The sequence below is a fragment of the Pelodiscus sinensis genome, chromosome 4 (assembly GCF_049634645.1).
Source record: "Pelodiscus sinensis isolate JC-2024 chromosome 4, ASM4963464v1, whole genome shotgun sequence".
NCBI classification, from domain to species: Eukaryota; Metazoa; Chordata; order Testudines; family Trionychidae; genus Pelodiscus; species Pelodiscus sinensis.
In genome coordinates, this window is record NC_134714.1 from 70783747 (window position 1) to 70804245 (window position 20499).

General features: G+C 46.0%; 1 protein-coding gene across 4 annotated transcripts in view; it reads right to left on the reverse strand.

Annotated features, from left to right (window-relative positions):
* PLEKHD1 (pleckstrin homology and coiled-coil domain containing D1) overlaps nucleotides 1–20499 on the reverse strand; it is a 46106-nt gene that overhangs the window by 18595 nt on the left and 7012 nt on the right. For 3 of the 4 annotated variants that reach the window (XM_075927338.1, XM_075927337.1, XM_075927335.1), the window contains exons 1-5: nucleotides 14238–14381; nucleotides 10204–10297; nucleotides 9208–9297; nucleotides 8809–8885; nucleotides 2513–2604 (exon numbers count right to left, since the gene is read on the reverse strand). In XM_075927338.1, the coding sequence (XP_075783453.1) occupies nucleotides 2513–2604; nucleotides 8809–8885; nucleotides 9208–9246 (208 nt within the window). In that variant the 5' untranslated portion in view covers nucleotides 9247–9297; nucleotides 10204–10297; nucleotides 14238–14381. Of the gene's footprint in view, nucleotides 1–2512; nucleotides 2605–8808; nucleotides 8886–9207; nucleotides 9298–10203; nucleotides 10298–14237; nucleotides 14382–20499 lie in introns of those variants that run through there. The other variant, XM_006130294.4, reaches the window with a different exon arrangement.

Here is a 20499-nt window from a genome sequence, read left to right on the forward strand (position 1 = left end):
GCAGGATGCTAATAATAAGGCAGAAACCTCAGCAGTTATATGGGAACAAAGCAAGATAAAACAAACGCTGTCTAATAAAAATGGCCAAGCGTGACAGTACTGAATAGTCACCCTGAACATCCCTGTTATGGATCAAGGGTTATGGAAGCAATGTTTGGCCATGAACCACAAAAATCTGCTAACCTAGGACATTCAGGGATGAGTCTTTCCACTAAGGCCCCCTTATATTCTTATGGGCAGAATCTCTCTCATGTCTACCATATTCCTCTATGGTTCCATTCCTGACAGAATTTGGCAATGGCATTATACCATAAGAAGTAAACTGGGCAGGGAGACCCTGATGCAGGTGTCTGGAAATGTCCTGGAGAAAGAGGGTTTGTTTGAGAGAATCCTCCCATAGTTTATTCCCAGGTCAGTCCATGGAAGGTTGGAAAACAAGTCCAAGGATTAGAGCAGGGAAAGAGGAATCCGGCGATCTAGGTTCTATTCACAGCTCTAACTAACACTAACAAACACTAACACTAACACTGTGTGGCTGTGGGCAAAGCAAAGTCATCTGAGTGGTTTGAAAAATAAAATAAAATAAAATAAAATAAAATAAAATTATAGTAATTAATAACACCCTGTCAACATTGCAGAACATCAAATGGAATATTTTGCACCAACATTTTAACTGAAAATGTTATTGAACTGTGATGTAAGTGAAAATGATCAGCAACTATTTCCATAACTTTTAAAATAAAAATTACTATAAAGGTGTTGATAAAAATATCACCCCAAAATTTAACAACAAGGTTTGAAATAGGCACCAGCTTTTCATGAAAAAAATTCTTAAAGCCCACAAGCCAATTTTAAATAACTTTTGCTTCCAAAACATTTTGCCCAGCACTATAAGTTATCCTCTGTCTAGGGTCTGTGTTTATCCCTTTGGAAAATGGGGATGATATTACTTTCCCACCTCACTCCATTCATTCTTTAACCTTTACAAACGACTTTACAATCTTCAAACTGCATATGCTTTAGAGCTTTAATTATTGTTACTACTATTAAATCCCAGGCAATTTACTGAGCTCTTCCTTGGCACATACTGTAAAACAGAAATGGTTCTGGATATTCAGATTGCCATAGAAAAACTGTAGACATATGTAGGGCTGGAAGGGATCTTGAGAGGTCATCAGGTCCAGTCCCCCTGTACTGAGGCAGAACCAAGTATCCCTAGACCTTATTTTACAAGTATTTGTCCAATCTATTCTTAGAAGCCAGCAAAGATGGGGGTTCCACAACTTCCCTTGGAAGCCTATTCCAGACCTTAAACAACCCTTCTAATGAACAAGTTTTTTCTTAATAACTAAATATATGAAAGGGTTATTAGCAGGAGCTGGCTGACAGAGAATAGCTCCCAGTATTCCTATTAATTATTATTTTACCAGGTGGCTTGGCTTAAGGTGTAAGTACTCGGAGTTACCCAGAGAAACCACTAATTATCTCACTTGTGTGAACTGAGCCATTTGCCTGCCCACAAACCGATAATCTGCCAGGCTAGAATTACCATCACCCACAATGTCACCACTAATGCAGGGGTGACTTTAGATGGGGATTCAGCAATGTGAGAATAAAAACCCTGATGAAAAAAAATCCAACTCCAGAACTGTAGCCATCATAAGAAATGCCACTCCTGAGAAATTAAAACTGGCACACAAGCACCTGTGTGTGCCCAGAATGCAGCTACGGGTACGTCTAAACTACATGCCTCCGTCGACGGAGGCATGTAGATTAGCCAGATCGGCAGAGGGAAATGAAGCCGCGATTAAAATAATCGCGGCTTCATTTAAATTTAAATGGCTGCCCCGCTCTGCCGATCAGCTGTTTGTCGGCAGATCGGGGCAGTCTGGACGCGACGCGCCGACAAAGAAGCCTTTCTTGATCGGCACAGGTAAACCTGGTTTCACGAGGCATACCTGTGCCGATCAAGAAAGGCTTCTTTGTCGGCGCGTCGCGTCCAGACTGCCCCGATCTGCCGACAAACAGCTGATCGGCAGAGCGGGGCAGCCATTTAAATTTAAATGAAGCCGCGATTATTTTAATCGTGGCTTCATTTCCCTCTGCCGATCTGGCTAATCTACATGCCTCCGTCGACGGAGGCATGTAGTCTAGACACACCCTACCTGATGCTAATTTCCAGAGTCAGGAAGCTCAAATTTTTCAAAAACAAGGGTCACATTGTCCATTGATCAGGTGCCAGAGGATCACAACTGACTGGACACTTTTAAGCACCTAAAATAAGTGTCCTGAACTCAACCCCCTAGTATTTGCTTATATTTTAATCTCCCTTGATTGCTGAATAGAAATTGCGGATTTTTTTAGTTAATCAGGCACACAGACTTGCAGCTGATGGGATTAGACCTCACCAGCAGTTACAGGAAGCAGAGACAAGGGTTCTGTTTAAAATTCTACCACCCGAGGGTCTTCTGAGTCTAGAGACTTCCCAGGACAAAAAACTGCTCAAGCCAACCTAAATATTCCTGCTTCTCCTTGGCCAGCTGGAGCCCCTGAGCTTCCAGGCTCTCAATCATGGCTTCTCCCAGTTGAGCATTCCTCCAGGTCCTAAAGAGAGAATGAACAGAAATAAAGAGAATTGAGAAGGAAGCAGGACTGGGAGTTAATGAGTGAGGGGATTCTGTTTTACCTACAACTTCAAATGGAATCTCATGTTTTTGATGGATTATCTCATTTTAAAAATAAAATATTACTTCTCCTAAAATGCATTGGAAAATGTCCTGACAAACAATCAATTGAAAGAGATTTTCCAGATATCACATGTGAACCTAAGGCACCCATTAGAGATGCCCTCCCATCAATGCTTCCTTTGTTATTCAGGCAATCTTAAGTAGAGTTAATCTTAGCGGTCCCCCAAACCTGTCCAGAACATGTGCAGCTTCTGACGGTGGCTCCAGCCTCCTCAGGGATAGTAGAGCATGAACTGGGCTGTCAAATCGATGCCGATGGATTGGTAAAACACTGCGTTTTGAGTTTAGGATGTGCAGACCCAAAATAAATAGGGGAGAGCCATTCCCCTATTTATTTTGGGTCTGCACATCCTAAACTCAAAACTCCGGTCATCTGAAGAAGTGGGCTATGCTCATGAAAGCTCATGATACCATCTACGTGTTTTGTTAGTCTATAAAGTGCTACCAGACCATTTGTTGTTTTTTAAGTTTATCTTGTACAGACTAATTCAGCTACCCCCTGAAGCTTCCTATTTCAAAATAGCATGTCCACACTACAGGGAAGCCTTGAAATTAGTCCAAGGCAGGTTCCCTTAATATGGACATGCGATCTCGACTTAGAGCCCAAGGAAGTACTAGGGAGTAATTATTTTGAATGACTCTGGGGAGTAGTTATTTTGAAATAGCAGTAGTGGAGCGTCTACACTACCACTGTTTCAAAATAACTATTTCAAAATAAGCATTATTCCTCATGGAAAGCAGGAGTTATTTCAAAATAGAACGGACGCTCCACTTGTTATTTTGAAATAAGGGGAGTTACTTTGAAATAACTCCTTAGTGTAGACCAGGGCTCACATGGCTATCCATCTGAGACTATTTAACCTAGTGAGCCTTAGGGCGGTAAGAGCTAAGCATTATTAGTACAGGCAGTCCCCGGGTTACGTACAAGATAGGGACTGTAGGTTTGTTCTTAAGTTGAATTTGTATGTAAGTCGGAACTGGTACATATTGTAGGGGAAACTCTACCCAAACATTTCTCCAGAGCTCAGTTTTATTCTCCCACACCTCACTTCCCTCAGTCCTTTATTCTCAAGCTGAGGTGTCTGCTGAGAAAAGCCGCTCCGTGTCTCCCTGGTCTGCTGTGGGGGGCGCTAGCTTCGCGTCTCCCTGGTCTGCTGGGGGGAAGCAGCTAGTGCGGGGTTGCCTCAGCCCGTTTGTAATTAGGGATCCGATGTAAGTCGGATCCATGTAACCCAGGGACTGCCTGTACATTTTTTCTTGGGCTAGATAGGAGAAACAGTGCCATGATTCTGAACTGCATTAATTTTGTAACAAAATAGTACCATGCATAACTTCCCTATTAATTATAAGAGTGTATAATAAACAATCTGCAAACTACACTCTTATGTTTGCAACATTACAAGTGTTTCCTTCCCCTTCCCCCAGCATTTGCTGTTTATTTGTAAATCAGTTACAGTGCAGACAGCTTACCAGCATGCTTTCCCTAATGATGGTTGGCCCTGTGAGCATCAGCCTATTTCTGGCAGGGGGAATACAATGTATAATAGAATTTAAATTTGGTGTGGAGCAATACTTAGAATGATTATTACTGTGATAGCAGCTAGGGATCCGGATGTGAAATCATGGCTCTATTGTACGAGGCTCTGCACGTGCCTCTTTTGCATCACACTGTTGTATAATAATCCCTTTTACTTTCAAATCATCCATGTGAGGTATTTCAGTTCAAATGTGGAATTCCTTTGCTATTTTTAGGGATGGTGCTATTCAGCAACCAATCATTCAAGGGATCCAGGCTTGTATAGTTCCTATGGGCTTTCAGCCTAGTTCCTGTTGGCTTTCAACCTAGGTAGAGAGCAACTTCTGGATGTTCAAGGGGAAAAAACTAAAAAAAGAGGAGGCTGAAGGGATATGGATGACTCCCAGAAGGGGAAGGAGACAGAGGAGAGGGCAAAGGTTAGAAAAGGGCATTGCAGTGGTAGGGTAAAGAGTTGAAAGGAAGAGGTTTAGGAAAAGGCCAATGATCCGGACCCAGCTATGAAAGGGGATCATCTAAATTGGAACCACATGCAACGTTATCATCTTTACCTATCGATTCATCTCTTATTTATTCATCTGAATTGATGTGATAGGTACATGCCTGCCTGCCTGCTGCAGTGGACTATCCTACTGTTATACCAGTGGCAGATTCTTTAGCTGCCCTGCAAATGCTCAATGACCTTTGGTGAAACCCAGAATAGTTCTGTGAAAATCTGCTGCCGCTCATTTTCAGAATGACAGTTAAAAGTTTTCTGTGCCAATCAGAAACTGCAGGGGCCACACTAAATTGCAGCAGGACTAAGTTATTCGTGGAGAGACAGTCAAAGGCACAAAGGTCTAAAATGTACCCAGCCCCCACCAAAAATCAAAAGCCGTTGGGAGCTTGACCACTTCTCGTGCTTTTGACAATCTCTTCCTTCAGTCACTTGTCATCATTTGATCTTAGGAAGGTTTGCCTGATGTAGGATGAGAACTCAGGATCCCAGCCTGTAAGGTCAGCCCCTTTAGAACTAGCCTGGCTATTCTGTTCACAGTTGGGGGGTTGGTACATTTTTGCTGAAAAAGATATTTATTCATGAACATTTTTGTGACTTTTCTCTGTTTTCGGACCAGATCCACTTCTAAACCAATCCAATAGAAAACAGAAAAAGCAGCTAAAAAGTGAATATACAGCACCCTATCCTGGGTATATGGACCCATTTTCCAGATTGGGGGAGTCCTCTGAATGCCTGTCGGAGCTAGAAGACCCCTATCCTCTTTGCACCATTCCACATTCAGAAGCTTTCAAGACTTGCTGTGCACCGTGGCTGCTGTCCTTCTAGCCACAGCAGAATGGAGGGGGGATTCCCTTTGAGAAGCCATAAACTCTAGTCCTTAATCGATCAGAGGGGTTTGGGCTTAGTTGCTAAGCTAGAGGATGAAAGCTCAGGACCGTGAAGCAGTTCAAACACCCCCGGGGTAGCAGTATATTTTCACTGAGCCACTAGACTAACCTAGACTAGCCCATCTTCCTGATATTCTAGTGATCTATGCCCCAGTACACTGGCACACTCCACCTGCTCCAGATGTAAAGAAATGGTACCAGTATCTACACAGAATGCAAACAAAGGGGTCAGGAGAGAGGCTGTTACTCCCCTTCTGTCTCTTTCTTTCCTATTTGCCTTCCTTATTTACTGTAACCCTTGTCTCTCTATGCTCCCTTATGTTATTGTTATGGAAAGGTAGGCTGTAATGTTCTTTCGGCTTTCCCTTTCTTCACTGCTCAATTTACTGGACAGTCTGTCCTTTTTCTGGCTGTCGCTCAGCTCAGCTCCTGATCTGGCTAACAAGTCACGTTACCCTGCTCCCCTTTACACACAGACATGCAAAAACTGATTAGGTGAAGGTCGGCGCCAAATCATTCCTGCAGTGATGGTGCACGGGGAGGTAAGATGGATGCCGCAAGCCTGTTTTCATCCAGCACAGTGGGTTGCCCTGCCACACTGCTAGAAATGTGCTAGCAGCCTTCTCAACCCCTGCAAACACACAGGGTTGGAGGAACAGAGTCGGGGGCTAGGTGGTTCTAGGCATGAGATGCAAGTGAAGTCACATAAGACCTTGTGCTTTTGGTGCACTCTCTTTGTTAGTGCCCCTCCCACAGTCACTCTGCCTTACCCACACTCTGAAAGGTAAAGCTACCTGTCTCCCAGAAAGAAGAGCCCCAGGTTTAAAACAAACAAAAGGAAGTTTTTCTTCACTCAGCGCACAGTCAATCTGTGGAACTCCTTGCCAGAGGATGCAGTGAAGGCTAGAAATTTAACAGGGTTCAAAAAAGAGCTAGATAGATTCATGGAGCTTAGGTCCATCAATGGCTCTCAGCCAGGATGGGTAGGAATGGTGTCCCCAGCCTCTGTTTCTCTGGAAGTGGGTGACGGGGAAGGGGGAAGGGAGAGGGCAGAAATCATGTGAGGATTATCTGTTGTGGCATCTGGTATTGGCCACTGTTGGCAGACAAGATACCAGGCTAGATGGACCTTTGGTCTGACTCAATATGGCGTGAGAGCACTTTTTCAGAAAAAAACCCCCGCAGTCTAGATGGGGTTCATTCAAAAAAATAAAAAACAAAAAAACCCACACCTTTTTCAAAAGAACCCATACTCCTCATTTTTTCAGGAGTATGGATTCTTTTGAAAGAGGGTTTTTTCCCAAAAGAACCCCGTCTAGAGTGCAGGTTCTTTTTCGAAAAAATGCTCTCATGCGATTATGCAAATGAACCATGACATTTGCAAATCCACGCTTCATTTACATTTTCGATCTGCTTTATTTGCATTCCTCTTTCGAGAGAGGAATGCTGTCTAGACGAGCCGAGAGATCTGTCTTAGGTCTGGTGTATCTTGTCCCTTGTCCTGCCCAACCCAGCCCATCTCTGGTCAGTGCATAAAGGTATCAAACCCTTTGCCTGCACTAGCATTCTTGTTTAAATCTCTCTCCCATGTCCCTGTCCAGTGCTACTCTCAAGGGATACCAGCCACAGAGTCTTATGGACCTGCGCTTAGCAGGGATAGAAACTCAGGAGAAAAAAACGCCAATGGCCAATCAATTTATACTAACATCCCAGCTGTGGCTGGCATAAGGGGAGCTGCACTAGGATAGGGCCGAGTGGGGACTGTGGAACAAAACAAAACAAAAAAACTCACACAAAGATAAATTCTTGTTGTCTCGTGCCCAAGACCTCATGGATGATAGGCAGGGCTGAGCTCAGAGTGGGGTGCCGGGATACCAGGGCTGAGCTGGGCACATATTCCATGCAGCCCTGAGCACTTTTCACTTGACTATGATATGTCGTCCACACCCCACCATCCCCTGAACACTTCCCTCTTCACAGAAATGAGCAGTCCCATCTGCACATGCTAATATCCTTAGATCAACTCAGCTGAATAAGAAGCCTTTTTCTAATGGGGCCCAAGGGACTACGTCCAGTGTACTAGGTCCTTGAGGAAAGGCTGCAAAGTGCTATTTCCTTTAAGCAGCTGAGCTGAGCCAGGCTGGGGAGGTTCTGAAAATTCCCATATGCTTTGGGAGAGTCCCCATCACTCACTTCTCTCTCCAGCCCCTGCCTTTTGATGTCACGGCAAGACCTAAGGGAAACATGCTTTGGTGTTAGAGCCAGTGGCTTCCATCCTCTAAGTGCTTAGCAGTGAGATCATGCTAGGACTAGCGCTGGACTAGCCTTAAATCTTTCCAAGGTTCCAGCAAGATGCATAACCAAACATGCAGATGCCTACAGCACAGAGGCTCTCTAGAAGGGGGCTGAAAATCCTGAGCCAACAGATGCTATCAGGGGATTTACTTTACGTCCTGATTTCAGGAAATGCCGACTCTTTTGCAGAAGTAAATACTCCTTGCCCTTGCACAGCGTGTGTGCTGGGATCTGGGCAAAAGGACCCCAAGGTCACAGGTCTAGAGCCACTATTGAAGCCTCAGGGTTGAAGTAGCCTTGTGACACTTGTGCTCCGTCTCCACAGGGAAGCTTGACTGGTGCATGGCATAGTCGTGATTTCAGCCCTAGGTCTCCTTCATCCTGCCCCCATCTCACCCAAAAGTCCTTCTCCCTGAGGTGCAGGGAGCTTCTGTGAAGCATGATCCTCGAGCAGGATCTTGCTCTCCTCACACAGCAGAACTGCACTGAGTCTGTGAAAGGACCTCCACACCTGAGGAGAAGGAGCAGGACAGCAGAGACCATGTGGCATTTCATCACTTCCAGTCCTGAGGATAGCCAGGGGTGTGTTAGCAACCAGACCTTTAGTATGATGGAGGATGCTTTGTCTGAACTTCAAAACGCTTTGGTTTTGGTAGGGAGCAGAAATTGCCGAGGTAAAAAGGATTTGCCTAGCTAGGGAGGAGCATCTCAGCTCTTCCACACTGTCACTCTTGTTGGGCCTGGTTCTCCTCAAATGCCCAGCACCTTCCCACAATACAGTACTGCAAAGAGAATTAAATAATGGAAATAACGCCCCTCTCCCCCTCCCCCGCCCCCCGCGCTTACACTTTTCCAGACTCCTGCAGCATCTCCAGCCACTGAGCCTGCTCAAATTCGGACTCTGCTGCCAGCACAACGTTACCCTGGAAAAGAAGAATCAAATGAGAGAGGCTGGTGTGAGCACATGCACACGTCCGCCATCGCGCACAAACTACCCCTGTCCCTAGTCAGGTTCCAGGTACCACAGAAAGTGCCACCACTGCAGTTCCTGGTATTAATTGTTCCCTCTTGTTAGCCCATTCTGCTGCTTTAGCTCCAGGGAAACAGCATGGGGAGTGCTGAGGCACACTGGGCAGGCAATGGCCCATGGAAGGGAGGGTTGCAGAATAATACCCAGGGCGGTCAGTCCAGCACCTTGCACCCACACCATGTTCATTGACCTGAAAAAGAGAAAAGTTCACGCACATGGAAGTCCTCATGGGAGATCTTCATGGCAAAAGGCATGTTGGGTTCTTCTTTGGCTTCCACAATGCAGCCCCCCAGAGGTATGACACCCTGGTGATGAACCAGAGAATTTAACTCAGTCAGTAAAACTTCACTGAGCAACTGCCAGGCATAATCATAAGTGATCAGGAACTGGACCCTGATTCCTAGCCCCGGACTTGGCTGCCAGACCGTCCTCTGTGCTGGAAGCATCACACAAGCACTAGGCAGAGTCCTAGTAAGCAGGCAAGCTTCACATCACCCAGGGAGCTCCCTGCAGCGGATTAAAGAGAGGCATTAACTGACTTCTAAGGGAGTCTCATCCTGTCCACCTGCACAGGGAGGGAGGTGGCCAGGATGCGCAGGTGATAGGGAATGGGGAGTTCTACTGGAGTGCGCTCAAATGACGAGGTGGTGTCTCCACTTGTTGTCCCTCTAGCCTCTTTTCCCTGTGGGGCTTTGTTTCCCAGGCACATAACATATCCATGGCCCGTGTGTCACTGTGACCCAGGGCCTGATGGAATTAGACCAGCTAAAGTGCATGGGATTATTCTGTCCTGAAGAGACTGGAGGGCCTAGAGAATAAGAGACTGATGGTTCCCACTAAGAGAAATGCATGTTCTGCTTCAGCTCACGTGACAAAGCCCAGGGAGCTGAAAGAGCCTGAGTCCTGTTTCCTATGCTGCAGGTGGGTGGTTTGTGGGCTTCATGCATGTAACTATGAATTATTTATAGTTAGTGATTAGTAAAGCAATAAACCCCCTGATTAGCATCAGAGAGACCATTCAAGTGGTGTGCTAGTGGGGAAACTGAATTCATGTCAGTTTTCAGGAGAGGTTAATCCACATCCCCAAGTGCCTTGGTGGTTCCTCAGGATCTAACTACAAGGCTGGAGTCAGAGAAGCTGCCTCTTCAGCTCTCCATGTGCTTGTGAGGGGCCAGCTGGAGTCAGAGAGGAAATCCCTGGGGAGTGCTCACCTTGGGGTGGATATTGAAGTACTTATTGCTTTCAAAGTTCTTCTTCTCACTCTCAGAATAGTACAGCAGAAAACTCTCCTTGATGATGAAGAACCTGAAAGGGGACAGAGAGAGAAAGCAATAAACTCCTACTAATATTTATCCTTTCTAAAGCACTTACTTCATCAGAGCACTGAACAAACATCCCCTAATTGATCCTTACAGCAGCTGGGAAGTTTTATTATTCCCACTCTATAGATGGAAAAAACTAGGCAGAGAAGTTAAGTGACTTGCTCAAGGTGACTCGGCGATTCAAATTTATGCTTGACATAAGTGGGCAGACCACTGTCCAGAACAGTAGACTTGTAGTAGTGTGTGCTAGTGATGAAACTGGCCCAGTGAATCAGTCTCAGAAGAGGGGTTGGAATGTCAAGGTTCCTTGTGCCCAGTCCTGCGCTCACTCCACTAAAGACTGTAAGATAGTTTTCCAGGAATTACTAAGCAGCAATTCTGGCAAAGTTGTCATCCTTTGTCATCCAGAAATAGAATTCTCCCATATTAACTCTTTCTTGTTCTCTTTGATTAGGTTTAGCAATACTCAGATGAATAGGATATGCAGGCACAAAACATCATAGCTTCTGTAAAGGAAAACTCTGGCCTCCCTGCTCCATTAGAATTCTTTGAGCATTGCCTCAAAATTGTGAATAAAGTTTTTTACACCTTCAAAATGCTATTGATAAAGCCCTTCCTCACTTTAGGAACTCATGAGTGAAGAGATAAGGTACTGTCGTATACAGAAGCTGGCTAAGAAACAAAAAACAAAGAGCAGTATGAAAATGGTCGGTTTTCAACATGGTAGAATATGGGACCGACATGCATAATGGGCAGGGAAGTCGATGGGGTCATAACAGTTTGTACCAGATTCTGGTTTTAGGATTGGTGTTCTTCAGTGTATTTACCAATAGCCTGCAAAAAAGGGGTGAACAGTGAAGTGGCAAATATTGCCACACAAAATGATGTAGATTAGTTGAATCAGAGAAAACTTTGAGGAATTTCCAAGGGACCTACCAAAGTTAAGTGAGAGGACAAACATTATAGCAGATGGTAGCCAATGTTGAAAAATATCGTAAGCAATACTCATTGTAAGGAATATTGAATTTCCATATAAACAGTTCAAATTTAAAGCATAACTACTTAGGGAAAAGACCGGCTGAGGTGAGTGGGCAGGGGTGTTACTATGGATGGCTCAACAAAATCTTCTGATCAATATGAAGCAACAGTCAAAACACAAGAATAGCAAAATCCCTTGTGAACTTAATGGAATCTCTAGCTCATCTCCTTTTGGGGGGAAAATTCCCTCTAACTGGGTGTGTGTTTGTTTTATTTTGTGGGTTAGTTGATTTGTTAGTTACAGGGCTTTAATTGTTTTTTAAAATGTATTTTATTTTCTTGTAGCATTTTTTGTTTAGACAGACAGACAGACAGACAGACAGATAGATAATGCTGTCAGTATCAGAAGGCCATTCTCTAAAGCAATGGTACTCTCTCCAGTACATCGAGTTCGCTTCAAGTCACCCTAGCTCAAATAGGACATGGTAGCAATCGAAGGAGTACAGAGATGAAACACGTGGAAAGAATGCCATGCAAAGAGCAGATCACAAGATTCATTCCTTTAGTGAGGACATGACAGAGGTTAAAAATATATTTAGTGGCACAAAGAAGGAAAGCTTTTCTTTCCACAAGAACTAGGGGATCCTTGTTGAAAATGAAAGGGAACACATTTAAAATTGGTAAGAGGCAATACATTTTTACACAACACAAAACACACCTATCACACTTTGGGAAGTCACTATCCCAAAGTCTGGAGGCTAAGAGCTTAGTAAAATTCAAAAAAGAATTCAATGTTTATGTGAATAATGAAAATATTCCCAAGTTCTGTTAAACAGGATAAATAAAATAGAAGCACTATTTCCTGTTGAGTGTCAGGACATAAACCACCCACTAAGAAAAGAGGGGTCAGAGAGAAACTTCCCCCCATTGTCAGGCCAAACCCATCACTATTTTTATTATCACTAATAATGTTTATGATAGTGATGCCTCAGGGCCAAACCAGATAGGACCCCATTGTGCTAGGTGCCGTACAAACAGAGAGTAAGGCTACATCTAGACTGAGGCACTTTTCCGGGACACCGGAGGTATCCTGGAAAAGCTATGCTGCATCCAAGCAATGCGCCCGCTTTTCTAAAAAAAATTTCAGAAAAGTGGATGCACTCTTTTGCTATCGCTGTAAACCTCGTTTCACAAGGAAGAAGGGATGTGTTGAAAGAGGAGGTTTTTCCAAAAGAAAAGCAGAAAATGACTCATCTTTTTTGCAAATCTTTTTCCGACTTTTCTTTGTAGTGTAAACATATCCTAATAGATTATCCCTGCCATGAAGAGCTGACAGTCAATAGGCTGGACAGACACAGGCTGGGGGAAGGGTCAGGATTCACAGTGATCCGTGTGATGGCAGCAAATGTTAGTGCCAGGACTGATTGATTGAATTTGACAGGGGAGCTGTTAGGAACGGATCAACTAAATGGGAAAAAAAGGGCAGGGGGTGAGAGAATGGGGCAGGAAAGATGAGGGTGAAAGGGGAAGGTGTGGAAGGAAACTAAGGTGAGGGGGAGAAGAGACTGTGCTAGAGAGAGAGAGAGAGAGGCAGAAAGAGCTGGAGCAAACAGCCAATTAGCATAAGGACAGGGAAAGCCCAATCGACACAGGTTACAGATGCAGGGCTAAGAACTAGACAAATCTATTTTTCTTCTTCTTAGCATTATTTTGGAATAGAAATTATTGAGAGAAATGACAATATGGGTGCCCCACGGTGCCTTTTTTGTAGCTTGTCAGAGTACAAACACACTGAATGACACCAAACTCAGCCAATGAGACCATGAGTTAAAAATATTACACAGAATAAAGACTAACTAGTGGATTGATGGTCCCGAGGGCAGGACACTTAGGTCTGAGAGTGGGTGTCCCATACTTTCACACCACTGGCATATCCTCAGAGTTGCCAAGCTGACAGCACAAGGGCTCAATGTTTTCTCTCCCTCAGTGTTTCTAAAATTCTCAGGCTTATCCTGATAATGATTAATATTGCATTAGATATGTGCTAGCTGCTGCACTTCCCTGTTGGTTCACCGTACTTTGGGTGGGTCTTGACTGCACCCTAGAGGTGTCTCTAGAAACCTTGTCCTCAGACGTACCCCATGAGTTACCTGCTAACCCATGTCCGGGACCAGGGTTTGCTCTAAACCCTAGGGACAGCTTGGGAAGGGACTGAGGGATCCAGAGAAGGGAAGGGGCTGAGACATCCCCATGCCTCTAGCACTCTTTGCTAATACAGTTTCAAAAAAAGATCAAAGCTCATTTTCCCAAAGCTGACTATGGCTCTGTGTGACAGTGCCTGACACAGTGGTTCCATTAGGTTTCATCTCTGGGTGACAAGAGTTGGGATTTTCCAATACATTTACACTAATGGAAAATATATCAGCATTTACTGCTGAGGCAGCTCCAGACCTGCTGGGATCCAGGGATTCATTCTACCTCAGTAAATCAGAAGTGCCCTGTCGTGGTACCCTGGCAAGGAATCAGAAATATCCAAACTGGCTGACTGGCTAGTTTTGATTCTGAAGCACTTTGCTCCAGTCCTTTGTTCCCCTTGGCTGCATGCCAGTATCCTAGCTATTTGTTTGTTTCATCCACTTGTTACCCTTGATCATTGTACCAGTCTCGCCCGACGGTACCCGCCACCCCTCCCCCCTTACTGCCACCCGCGCGCCCTTGCTACAGGTCGTTGAGGTGTTCTCCCAGTTTCGACTTCTTCCCAGGGGGGCCTGGGCCCACCCTCACTCACAGGCCCCAGCCCAGAGCCCTAAGGACGCGGAACCGCCTAGCTCTGGTCCGGCTGACAGGGCGTCCTGCCGTAACGCGCCAGCCTACCAGCCCTGCTGGGCTCTGCCCTGGGCTGCTTCCTTTCCCCGCCCTCGGCTCTCCCACGCCGGGGGGTTTACCTCGCCTTTGGCCGACAGGCTGCCGGCGCCGCTCTACCCCCCAACCAGGGGGTTGGTCCCGCCTGCCGATTGGGGCCTCCCCCAGGCCCTTAGGTGCCGACTCGTGGTGCCACCCCCAGGGCTTCCACCCGGCTACCCGTCCTCTTTCCCCCCCCCCCTTTTGCCATGGCGGTGGCGTTTTAAACGTCCCGCTGCTTACGTCCTCCATGACGTCATTGGCCGAGGCGGGGCCGGCCGGCTCCGCCGCGGGTTGTCTGACGCGTGGGGCTCTCCGGGCAGGGGAACGCCCCCGCGCTAGCCCTGCTTCTGCTGCCGCACTCTGGGCGTGCCGCCGACGCGTCGGCCGGCTCTGTCAGCCCCGGTGCGGCATGTGAACACGCCACGCAGCGCCGGGCTGCCTCCTCCCGGGTGCCGAGCAGCGCCTGCTCGGCGGGATTTGCGGTGCGGGGCAATGCTGCCCCGTCACAATCATTAACTCAGATTGTAAGCTCTTCCATGTTTCTAAAGTCTCTAGCAGAGTGAGGACTTGATGCCTGATTTGGATCTTGCACCATTCCTGCAACAAATTTTTAAAAATAGCGTTTTAAAACCAATCTTCTGCAGGCTTTGCATCGCACACACTGCAGCTCTGTGCTAGCACATGGAAATCAGAATGTGAAACTGACTAGCCACAAATACAAAAGTCTATTGCACTGAGAAAAATAAAAGCAGCAAACTGTAAATGGTGAAAGTACATTACTTAAAAAAAAAAAAAGGATTTCCATTTCAACATCATATGTTATTTTCAACATAAGTAAGAACATCTTCTTTTTAAATATGTGCAATTCATAAATCCAAGCTCTGTAGTTTGGTATTAGTTTTTTGGTTACTTAGTGCTCACAATAATCCCTCTGATTTAAATTTTGCTCCTGAGAGTTGAGCTTTGGACAGTGCTGTGCTTCTGGGGGATTAATGACATTTGGTAAAGTCCTGACCTCTGAGAGGTTGGCACAATCATGGAGATTTGGAATGATACAAAAATGAAACAGAATTCAATGATAAATAACACATGTGAATAATAATAAAGGGGAAAAACCATTTAAAACCTGGGTTACTGATGGGTACCTCATACATATTACACACATATGTCAGGATCTCTCCATACAAGAAAGGCCATTGTCAGTAGCCTAGGCTTGACATTTTATAAACATTGACTTCCAGGACAAAGTTATCAGCTCACTGTGTAAGGACTCAGAGACCGTGAAGGGGGAGATGGTTAAGGCAGTGTGAAAAGGGAAGCATAAGGCTCACAGAAGGGGGAGGGGAGAAGAGAAACACAAATACAGCAGTGGGTGAGACACACAGAATAAGCAGTTACACCAGGTTTGAATTAGGCACAATGAGCCAGCTCCCCCTTGCACATCAATGTCTCTGAAAAAGCAAAAGCTTCAGAGGGGTAGCTGAGTTAGTCTGTAACATGAAAAACTTAAAAAACAATAAATAGTCTAGTAGCACCTTAAAGACTAACAAAATATATAGATGGTATCATGAGCTTTCATGGGCACAGTCCACTTCTTCAGATGAATGGAGTGTTGGATGTCCAGATCCAAGAATAAATAAGGGAAGGTGGGAGGAAGTTGGGGGGGAGGGAGGAAAAAAATGGAGGGGAGGAAGAAAAAAGAGAATCTGACCCAATTGTTCTATGGCATTTGGAAGCTGCATGCCCAGCTCTCAAGAGAAGTTCCAGCTGCCATATTTGTGTCTAGCTTTAGCCAATCTCAAGCTAATGGCTGCTGAAATGATGTTGCAATTAAATGTAGGGATGGAGATGAAATTATAGGCATCAGAAGTATTTGAATTGGGTGAAGGTCAGCAGTGTTGTGCTCTTGTAGGGTTAGAAAGCAAAAGAAGTCAAGGCCCCCATCTCTGGTGACAAAGTGACTTTTTTGTAGCACAGATGGCTCTTGAGGTTGGTCAATATCTGCAAAGTGTTTTGAAGAGATAATGGGCCACACGCTCAGTATGAGGATCAGCAGAGTTTAAAAAGGTCACTGAGGCTTTACTTTAGCAGGGCTTTTTTGGCACCGGTCCGGGATTAAATATAGCGAGTTCCAGATGCTGGACTAGTATGATTTTTTATTCCCTGTGTTGACATGAAAAACAAGTGAACTCTGTGACAGAAGCGCCTGTCTTTTCTTCTGCCACTTGGAATAGTTGTGCTTTCCTTGTCTGGCTTATATTCCAGAGAGTTCCGGCTGGAGAAGGAGACCTTGGGGAAGGCCAAAACGTGAGTAACAGAAGTCCAGATCAAGAATGGTTTTTCTCTCTCTCTAGGGTAGGGAGCCAGCTCTGGGGGCCCTTTTCAGTAAAAGTCAACCCTTATTATGCACCCCTATGGCCATCCGTAGGGAACTTTCCAGTGGATTTCCAGAGGTGATAAAAGCTCTGGAAGGTGACAGTCTCTGTTTAACCACAGAGCAAGCACAGGAACAGCTGCAGCTTCTCAACACCTCTTCAACTCACACCTGACTCCTGAGCTAGAGGGATCACATCCAATGAAGAGAGGGGAGGGAGCTCACGCTCCAATGCCCATCAACGACTTTGACCTCTGCTGAAATGGCCAACATGGCACCAACCACTAGTAGTGGGCTTGAAACAGGGCACTCACATTTGTCCATTCAGAGTTGAATTGAGACCCCCTCAACCCCCACCAAAATCTCGTTCCTTGTAGGTCACCAAATAGCTGTGAGCAGGCAGCAGCTTGCAGGCTCTGCTAGCTTAGGCCTCCCTACTGCAGTTGTGAGAGCACACTGGCTGTGTCACCCACACAGAGCCTCCTCTATTGCAGTGAGCCCCACATGGGCACAGCAGGCTGCCCACCTGCTACCACCTGCACCCCAGAACCGGAGGCAGGATTTAGACAGGCAACAAAGTGAGAAAGCCTCTTCCTCAGCTTGCCTCCCTTCAGTCCCCTGTGAATAAACATTTCCACAGCCAGTGTCTTTTCTGAACCTTCAGTGCCTGCTGTGGCCATGTTGCTGGAAAGTCAGGTCACGGCAACCTCGGCAGTATTAGCTCCAGTGCCTTGCTCAGCAACAGCCCGGGACCTTGTCTGCCTCTTTCTTGGGTCTGTCCAGGCACTGTCAGCAAGCAACAGAGGGACCACGTACTTGTTGGAGGTACTGAGAAGCCTGCAGTCCTGGGCAGGGGTTTGGTTGCTCAGCAGGTGGCAGCAGGACGGTTGGGCTGCAGGGAGCATGCACGTAATACTGGAGATGGGGCGGAAAAGGACACGCTTCTGCCCTGCTCCCCTGATGATGTGCCCCCCAATGCAGCGATAGGTCTGGTGCATTATGATTTTGCTCTGGCTCCACTCCCACCACTGGCATTTGTATTGTAGTGCCTGAGGTGGGGAAAGGGTTGAGCTGCTAGTTGAGAGATCCTGGTAGGAATAAGCAGTTGCAGGGGGAAGAGGGGGGAATCACAAGTCAGAGCAGCAGTAGCCCAGCAGTCCATCACCCGCCATGGACTTTCCCGGCCAGAACACCCGCAGTGTCCAGTCAGGGAAGCCAGATTGCTGCTTCTCTCTCAAGGGGCTGCTGGCAAGGGTACTATTTTCCAGTGAAAGGATTTGCATGGCCCGAGGCATTAATCTCTCCCTTGCCTCCTGGCTGGAGAGGATGCTGCCAATATCACTTCAGATTATTGCTTATACAAAGCACAGCACACATGTCACATTAAGGGCAGATACACTCAGACTGTCAGGCTTGTTCCAGTACTAGACCTCTCCCAGGCACTCTGGGTCAGTAACCAAAACAGCAGCTAAATGAAATCGCTTGGGTATATGGGGAAAGGCTGGTAAACTGAGGCAGCCCTGATCACTGCTGTTTCTTCCCATCATCCTCTGATCCCTGCAGGACCTGATTCTTACTGCCTGGCACCTTGGCAGTTATTTACACCTGTGCAACATGAGTGTGAGTTGCTAGTGTTCCAATCTTGTGTAAATGACTATTCCAGGGGGCGGGTCAGAGCAGTGGAGAATCAGGGTTGTTCTTGCTCTTTTATGCAAGCGGAGCCAAACCTTGCAATTTTTATACAGGCAAAGTGCCCACTCACTTTAACAGGAGTTTAGCCTGAACTGCAGGATTTGGTCCACATGCCACCACCCTGTCCCTAAACTCATTCAGTCACAAGCACTTTGTCTGATAGAGCCGGGTATTGTCAATGAAGTGTCTTCAGGAGTCAGAAGCTGTATCCTCCTTACAGTGGTAGCTACTATTGATCTGTATTTGCTCCACTCCAGCCTCTGGCATTGATAGTCCCAGGGCAGGAAGGAAGGTTTCCACTGTTGCTGCAGAGATAGGAGGTGGGGAGGGCAGTGTGGTGTATGTACATATGGAGAGGGATGGGAGGGCTGCATAAAATGCTAATGAAGGGAACTCATCTAGGAAAACTTGTTTTTTCCAGCTGGCTTGCATCCAGTCGTGGCCAACCCCACACTCCCATGCACTCGGTAGCCAGTTAGACCCACTTTCTTGGGCACAGTCCTGGGGTGCTGTAGCTGTCTGGCACAGCAGGCTGGGAGCGCTGGGGCAGCTCCATTCACATTTCAAATGGAAGATTTTAATGACAGATACAAAATTAATAATAAAACCAGTTCTGTGTTCCTTCTCTGTAATAGTAAATCCTCCTGCGGATGAGGGCCGTTTGTGGCAGGGAGAAAGGAAATGGGTATTCGTGTAGAAACCTGATCTCAGGGGTTTGCAGTTAGTAACCCATTGAGACACCTGGGGATAGTTCATGCCTCTCCAAACTGGCAAAAGGGTGAATTGTGTGCCAGATTAGAATCACTAAATAGGAATTTCCTCAGCCCTGCCCCCATAATAGGGTCATAGTAATCAGACATATGTCCCAACGTGTGGTCCATAAAGGACTAGCTGCCAGAAAAGGAGACTGGGGAGATATGGATGTTCCTTGCGCCACAATATAATTTCCTGGTTGTTCTTGAGCAAGTCACATGGCGTCTCCGTTTTTTCAGCACCTAGTACACAATATAGACATGGCGAGAATATTCCCCTACCTCACACAGGGGGTTGTGAGGATGAATCAAGTGTGTGCAAGGCAGTCAGCCACTGTGGTAACGTGCTGTAGAAATGCCTCCTGCCACTGTTTGGCCCAAGCATCTGGTCAAAGTTTGGGGCCTAACGAGTGTGCTGGTTGGAGCAGCAATGGGCGATAGTCAGGTATTTCTCTGTCAGGTCTTTGTAAATCTACTTCCATCAAAGTCCAGTATCTCTGAACTCAAAAGGAATCACATAGTGGGGAAACAGCTCCATTTGCTCACAGCACTAAGAGCACTGTTTTCAGCATGCAACCTGGCCTCAAAATCTCTCCCCAGGTTTTTTCCAGGGTCAGTCAAATGCTTTCAGCTGCTCTTTCAGGCCGCCTCTCTGTCTGTTCTTGTCTAACCTCAGTGTCTATGAGCCCTTGTCCCCCTAGCCAAGCCCCTATTGAAAACAACACTGAGCCCACAGATATTCACCCGGGGTAGGTGTACACGCAGAACTATTGTCTAAGGCAGCGAATCCCAACCTTTTCCCCATGGAGGAACCCCTATAATAATTTTTCATATCCCGAGGAACCCCTACCTATGAAAACGTTTGCTTAGCCAGAAAAGGTTGACAGTGGGGAGTGCAATTCAATAACTGCTAAATTATTGTCAAGAAAATTTATTTGTAAAGAGCTGTTATATATATATATATGTCAGCTTACATTGTAAGAAAAAAATGTTTTTTTTATTTATTCCACGATTTCTCACGGAACCCCTGACGATGGTCTGCGGAACCACAGGGTTCCGTGGAACCCTGTTGGGAAATACTGGTCTAAGGCTAGGTCTACACTAGCACTTTGGTCGGGAAAACTTATGATACGCAGGGGTACAAAACAGACTCCTCTGAGTGACAAAGTTACACAGCCAGTAATACACAATAGTAATAGTAGAATTTCATAACAACAAATGCTTTGTCATTATCAACAGACCACTAATGCATCAAGTGTCCTGTCTCCAGCCTTGGCCAATAATATCTACTTATTTAAATTAAGATGAAAAACGTCTGGGCCCCATACCCTGAGAACTAACACGCCATGACTAACAGAACAGCCATGTGTTTCTGTACATGGGGGTGGACCGATTATTTCTTGAGCCTCACCATGATCTATTTACACAAGCATGTGAGAGATTTGATTTCACAGCAAAACCCTTCTGTGCTCCAGAAAGCAATGT